At 44.8% G+C, this 7,500-nt stretch overlaps 1 protein-coding gene across 1 annotated transcript in view; it reads right to left on the bottom strand.

Moving 5' to 3' along the window:
* The window catches only part of LOC311369651 (histone deacetylase 4-like), an 80,294-nt gene that overhangs the window by 26,004 nt on the left and 46,790 nt on the right, over positions 1 to 7,500 (bottom strand). Inside the window, exons 6-7 of the mRNA XM_084487869.1 lie at positions 3,898 to 4,021; positions 2,920 to 3,038 (exon numbers count right to left, since the gene is read on the bottom strand). Of these exons, the coding sequence (XP_084343995.1) occupies positions 2,920 to 3,038; positions 3,898 to 4,021 (243 nt within the window). The remainder of the gene's footprint in view (positions 1 to 2,919; positions 3,039 to 3,897; positions 4,022 to 7,500) is intronic.

Here is a 7,500-nt window from a genome sequence, read left to right as displayed (position 1 = left end):
TACAGACAAATAGAAGAAACGACGAATAAAAAAGGCGTACTTCTTTTCACATCTAACAAACACTGGGACAAATGTAGTTGATCTCTGTGTTTAACTGAGAAAACAGGGAGTGGAAGGGACCCTATAATGTTCAGCTAACTGTTGTCAATAATAAGTGTTACGAGAGTAGCGTATGTGTGTGCGCGGGAATGGCAGTGTGTGTGTGTGAGTGAGTGGACGAGCGAGGAGAGCGAGCGGTAGTGTGTGTCAGTTTAGTGAAGTAACGAACGAGTCCGGTTGTGTCTGTGCAAACGTGTATTGTAACGTTAGTGAAACTAAGAATAAAGTACCCAGCCTGTCAATCATTGGCGGCCGCTTCATTCAGACCATATTCTAACCTATAAGCAGACCCACTGCCGGTCAAAGGGAAGGGTGGTACCCCCGAGAGAACATCGACGCTGTGCTCCTCAACTACGGTCTGGGAGCCGACAGCAGGGGAAAGGTGTAAGCTAATAATAATAAAAAACATTTTCTATATCCGCGTGCAGTTATGAACTCATGTATTGTAATTTATTGTATGATGTGTATTTTTAGGGTTACGATAAGACCTTTAATTTAGCGTTAGTGGGAGCGGGGCACTGAAATTATATAGGCTATGTTATCGGGGCTTTTCGTCATGATATTGGACTTATCGGAATGACGTAATAATTTCTGTTATCGGCCCGATAATTATCGTGCACCCCTAACAAATGCATATGAGGGAACAAATGGAGCTTTTTGCTGCGGCGGCGGCAATAGAAATTCCGGGTGAAATCCCCGGCCGAAATTCTCGAGCATGCGCAGGACGCTAACTCCCGGCAATACGATACGATCGAGTACACATGCAGGTAGATAGCCGCCTATGACCGGCTCAGCTCCCGGCTCCCAGCTATCCTATCGACTTCGCAAATCCGGTCCTGAGACGATCCTTTTGGCGAAGCAGATCGAATAAACCTGTTTACATGAATCCAATCTTTATTCAATACGTTCATTACACGATTATGCTCCAGCATGTAAACGCAGTCAGTTTGACACAGTTTCAATAATGCAGGTCTAACTGTGTGATAAGACCGTCCAAATTTCATTACAACCGTTATGCAACGGTATCGCAGCTGTAACAATATGGAGAATTCAGGGTGAATCATCAGCATCACTTATTGTGTGTTGTACGTCCTGGCATTTAATGTATGCACGTATTGTATGTTGTACGTCCTGGCACTTAATGTACGCACTTATTGTGTGTTGTACGTCCTGGTAATTAATGTGTGCACTTATTGTATGTCATACTAATTTATAGTACCTAGTTGTGTAGCATCTTATCCTAGCTATCTTTGTTGTATACGGGGAACGGGTTAACCTAGTGATTGTTAGTGCTTGGCACTTGATTCTATGAACATCCTTACTGTACCGACAGCGATATATTGTTTCTCTTTCTTCTGACAAATGTACTTATTGTATGTACTTATCTTTGGATAAAAGTGTCTGCTAAATGCCCTAAATGTAAATGCAAATGTAAATATACTGTGTATATATATGCAAAAGGAGAGAAAGGACACCAATTTCCAAACATGGTGGTGCCTGCGGTCCTATTCCTGTCTTCCCTGCTGTGTGCTCGCTGTCTGCTTCAGCAGCAGATGAATCCACAGAAGGTTATTTAGCAGCCTATAATATATATAGCACGTCTATGGCAGCATATCACTGTAAAGAATTGTGAGCAAAAACGACTTTGTGCGCACAACCAACACATGCATGCACACAAATCATCACTGTAAACACTGTAACTGCACTCACGCTCAGCAGTTCTCTGATTGTGAGAGCAACAATAAAGCCTGTGAGGAAGAAACGATTCATTGAGCGCGCACGTAAAGCGACGCACCACACAACGGACGCCCCCGCACGCACAAATGTTGCCTCTGATCTCGTGCTAACTATTACTACTATAACTATGTTACACTACAGTGAGTCAATGTGGTACTTTTTGTCATCAGCATTTTTAAGGTTTATATTTCCTGGTCTGTTGATATTCAATGGAGAGTTATGCCAATATTCAAGGCCGGCTATGGTTCACTGTGCCTGATGATTCTGCTTTTATTTATTATGACACACAGAGTTATATGTTTGGTTAACAACTGCAAGCTGCCTGATGTGAAACAATTGGCTTTATTGTTCTCCAAAGCACGTTCTAAGACCTCAGCTCTTGGGCAGACTGGCTTCCCCAAGAAACCGTCCAAGCACTTCAAGAGGGGTTTGGACTTGTCTGACAGCATTGTAACCAATCACGTTCAGGGATAGGGGGTGGACTAATTGCATACTGCAATGTCTGGAACCTACAGGCGCAGACCAACATGCCTCTGGTGTGAGTGTGTGTGTGTGTGTGTGTGTGTGTGTGTGTGTGTGTGTGTGTGTGTGTGTGTGTGCATGCATTGCACCATTCTATGGATAGATGCCCTACTTAGGAAGCGTGAAAAAACGTAAAGGGCTCATTAATGAAAATGGACAGACAGAGAGACAGAGAGAGAGAGAGAGAGAGAGAGAGAGAGAGAGAGAGACTGAGAGGAGGTGTTTGGAGAATCGGGACATGAGGTCTAAAATTCTCCCACACATATACACAGACAAACACAGTCTAGTTGTGTGCAAAATGCTTTTCAGAGCGTGTGTATGAGTTTGGTGCATGACCATATTTGGAGCTCAGGTAGACTAATGTGTGTTGTGTCACATGTGATGTGTGTAAAGATAGATACATGGGTGTTCAAGTGCTTATGCATCTGTGTGTGTGCATGCGTGTGTGTGTGTGTGTGTGTGTGTGTGTGTGTGTGTGTGTGTTCATGCGTAGGTGTGTGTGTGTGTGTTCATGCGTAGGTGCGTGTGTGTGTGTGTGTGAGTGGGGTCCCCGCAGCCTACCGGTCTTGCGCAGGGGGAAGTCGTCTCGGGGGTTGTAGACTCCCAGGACAGGGTGGTTGTAGGGGGAAAGGCCCGTCTGTGGGGGAGAGCTCTGGTCCAGAGAACTGTGCTGGGTTTTCCTGGAGAGGAACACACGCAGAACACACTCAGGACTGGTGAGTCCCCCCAAAGCTGTGTTCAGATAAGCTCCTCTTCCTGGTGTACAACACCAGGGATTTGCATACTTATTTTATCACTTAGCACTTTTTCATTCTGTGCTGCGCGTGTGAGAAACAACACTGAAGATCTGTGTTTGCATGCCGACGTTTGGAATATAGTTCTTCTATAAATGCCTACTACTACAAAGGAGTGATTTTCTCACTGCTACCACTAGGGGGCAGATCACAACCTGTAGGGTAACGTATAGAACACTCCAGTATAGTCTGGTGTAGCACGTTTCAGTTATTTGTCATAAGAGTTAAAGAAGTGTTTCTCTCACTGGGACCAGTAGGGGGCAGCCCGTCTTAGTCCAGTGCACTAGGTTCTGGTGGTGATAAGGGTTAAAGGGGTGATGTCATCCTTTTTCGACTTTTCCCTTTGCTCTAGACTGTTATATGAAGTATGTACACATGTTTTACGTTTGCTAAGCTTGTTTGCTTGTTTCAGCTTGTTCGCTCAAACTTTACTTCAATAACAGTGTGTGCAGTGGGCGGTGCTGAAGTCGGCTACCCGCAGTGTTTTCAGCTTCTCGGGGGGTGTCATTTGAACGTTGTGTGAACGTTCGACCAATCACAACAGAGTGGGTGTGCTGACCAATCGCAGCAGACTGGGCTACTCGGGAGGGGGGCCTTAAAGCGACATGATATAAAACAGAACGTTTTTGAAAGATGCTGAAATTGGTTTTGCAGAAATGATCAGTGTGTGATTAAATTAATTCATTAATTATTAACCCTAAAAAAGCATGATGTGGCATGATCTTTAAAGCAGTGTGTCTCTCACCGGTACCAGTAGGGGGCGTCGTTGGGGATTCCTCCCTGGTTGATGCTGCGCTGGGCCAGGGCTTTCTTCTTGTTCAGGACGAACTCCTGCAGACGCATCTTGACCTCGGTGCTCGCCACCGCACCTGGAGAGGGACAGGTGAGACAGGGACAGGTGAGACAGGGACAGGTGAGACATGGACAGGTGAGACAGGGACACAGGTGGGGCAGAGACACAGGTGGGACAAGGACAGGTGAGACAGGGAGAGGTGAGACAGGGACAGGTGAGACAGGGACAGGTGAGACACGGCTCAGAGCCTAGGTGTTCAACCTCTCAAGGTCTACCGGCCCGAGAGAGAGAGAGAGAGAGAGAGAGAGAGAGAGAGAGAGAGAGAGATAGAGATAGAGATAAAGATAGAGATAGAGAGAGAGAGAGGCAGCCAAGGCCACAGGGATCATTCAGCAGCCTGTATGGGACGCCATTGGATGATATCCTTGAAGCACTTGAAAACACTCACAAAACCTGCATGTGATGTGCGCACATATTCAACACTTTTACACACTCAAAACATGCATGGCGCAAACAACCACACCACTCGCACACGCTACAAAACTCTTGCACAAACACACACTTCTTGCGCATGGTACAAAACTAAAATCCCAGCTCTCATTAGCTGACCGAGGATCTGTCAGCTGATCATGTTTAGGAAAAAGAGATGACTAATTGATAATCGATTGGGGTTGGCATATATCATACGTATCTGTGTGTGCGTCGCTACATGGTATAATACGGTACAATATAGTAGAGTATCTAGTAGAGTCTACATGGTATAATACGGTATAGTCTGACTCTACATGGTTTAATAAAGTATAATATAGTAGAGTACACTATAGTGTGGGTGGGGGTGAACGTACTCTCTTGTCCCCTCTCCTTGTTAGTCTACATGGTATAATACGGTATAATATAGAAGAGTATCTAGTATAGTCTACATGGTATAATACGGTATAATATAGAAGAGTATCTAGTATAGTCTACATGGTATAATACAGTATCATATAGTAGAGTATCTAGTATAGTCTACATGGTATAATACGGTATAATATAGAAGAGTATCTAGTATAGTCTACATGGTATAATACAGTATCATATAGTAGAGTATCTAGTATAGTCTACATGGTATAATACGGTATAATATAGAAGAGTATCTAGTATAGTCTACATGGTATAATACAGTATCATATAGTAGAGTATCTAGTATAGTCTACATGGTATAATATGGTATAATATAGTAGAGTATCTAGTATAGTCTACATGGTATAATACGGTATCATATAGTAGTACACTATAGTAGTACACTATAGTGTGGGTTGGGGGTGGACCTACTCTCTTGTCCCCACTCCTTGTTAGTCTACATCAGGGGTCGGCAACCCTAGGCACGTGTGCCACCACTGGCACGTGGCAGCATAATCATTGGCACGCTTGCAAAAAAAATAAAATATCGATTTTTTAAATTTCTTTAAAAAATATTATCTTTTTCGCTGTAATGTGGTAGCATAATCATTGGCACGCTTGCAATAAATAAAAAAATATTCTTCTCGTCTCCCCTGCAATTAAAAGCAACGGCTTTAAGCGGGACCTGTCTGTCTTAACTGCGCCCTCCCGCGCACATTTCCCATGGTGGCTCGCCGCTTTCCTCAGTGCCAACATTTCAGCGGCAGCAGTAGGCTACTTCGCTAAGCTGATGGTGCCGCCAACTAAGAAAGTTAAAGTAAGGGCATTTCAGTCCTCATGGACAGAAGACTTTGGTTCCATTTTTCAAAAGGATCGTGCTGTGTGCACTTTATGTTTCGAAAATGTTGTTTGCCGAACCTCCAGTGTGAAGCCTCATTTTGAGACCAAGCAAGAGAGAACATAATCAATCAAAGATAAAGCAGATAAGGCAGAATCAATTCAGGGTGCAGTGTCCAGGTATGGGAAGCAAGCAAACGCCCTCAAAGTCTTTGTCACCACTAAAAACCATGCCACTGAAGCTACCTATCGCATTGCTCACTGCATCGCAAAACATGGTAAGCCTTTCACTGATGGCGAGTATATTATGGAAGCTTTTCTCGGTTGCTCCGATGCCCTGTTCGAAGGCTTGCCAAACAAAGAAAGTATAAAGTCAAGAATAAAGGACATTCCCATGTCAGCAAGAAGAGTCCAGCGACGCATTGATGAAATGGCAGAAAATGTCAGAGCGCAGCAAACAGCAGGGTTAAAAGATGCTGTGGTGTTTAGCATTGCACTTGACGAGAGCGTTGACGTGAATGACATTCCACATTTGGCAGTCATGGCAAGATATTGTGATCATTCAACTGTAAGAGAGGAACTCTGCTGCCTTAAGCCAATGCCTGGCACTACAAAGGGTGAGGACATAGCCAAGGTGTTTATGGAACATTTTGAGGAGCAACATCAGCAAAATCTTCGCAATAACAACAGACGGCGCTCCCGCCATGGTCGGGAGACAAAGGGGAGCTGTCAGGTTGATTGAAGAAAAAGTCTGCCACCCCATCATGAAACTGCACTGCATGATACACCAAGAAAACCTGTGTGCAAAAATGTCCAATTCGGATCTCAATGAGGTGATGGCTGCTGTGGCAAAGGTGATCAACTTTATAGTGAAGCGATCTGCACTGACGCACCGACAGTTCCAGTCCCTGCTCGAGGAGATGGACAGCGCATACAGCGATCTCCCTCTCCGCACAGCTGTGAGGTGGCTAAGCTGCGGAAAGGTTTTGGAGTGGTTTGTCGGCTGCTTTGATGCTGTCAAGGCCTTTATGTCCGAAAAAGGCCAAGACTATCCACAGCTGGAGGACGAGCAGTGGGTGGTGAAACTCATGTTTCTGACGGACATAACGGGACACCTTAACAAGCTCAATCTCCGACTGCAAGGTGCAGGGCAAACTGTTTTGGACATGTTCGACACATGGACGCTTTTGTCGGCAAGTTAGCAGTATTTTCAAATGATATTGCTACCTCCACTTTCCGCTACTTCCGACACTAGAGAGCTGTCCTCCCAGCGCAACATCAGCACCGCTGAAATATTTGCATATATGCACAAGCTTGTGTCGGAGTTCACAACAAGATTTGGGGACTTCAAGAGGTTCGGACCCATGTTCTCTTTCCTGATCAAGCCCGAAAGCTTTGATGGACATGAACTGGATTCATCCCTGACAGGTTGGAGACACAGGACATGGAAATGCAGCTGATTGAGCTGAAGAGCTCAACACTGTGGTTGACTAAGTTTGCAGAGCTACGGAAATAACTGGAAACCACAGCAGTCAAAGAGCACGGAGCCTGCATCCTCGCCTGCTGGGCATCTACACCAGTAGGGATGTAACGGTTACCGGTGTAACGGTAAACCGCAATAAAAATGTTGTCAATAACAATTACCGTTTTCATTTCAAATAAAATTATTATCGCGGTGGATAACCGCGCCCGCGGTGTGGAAACCGTGTGCTTAAATCCTTCCCAGTGCTTCATCCGAGCAGTGTTTGGAATAACGCCGTTTAAAATAACGGCGTTAGGTAACGCCGTTATTTTTTCAGTAACAGGTAATCTAACTAATTAATTTTTCCGTTGTTA

Source organism: Micromesistius poutassou, assembly GCF_964030765.1.
Source record: "Micromesistius poutassou genome assembly, chromosome: 24".
Taxonomy (NCBI): domain Eukaryota; kingdom Metazoa; phylum Chordata; class Actinopteri; order Gadiformes; family Gadidae; genus Micromesistius; species Micromesistius poutassou.
This window is presented reverse-complemented; position numbering and strand designations above follow the sequence as displayed.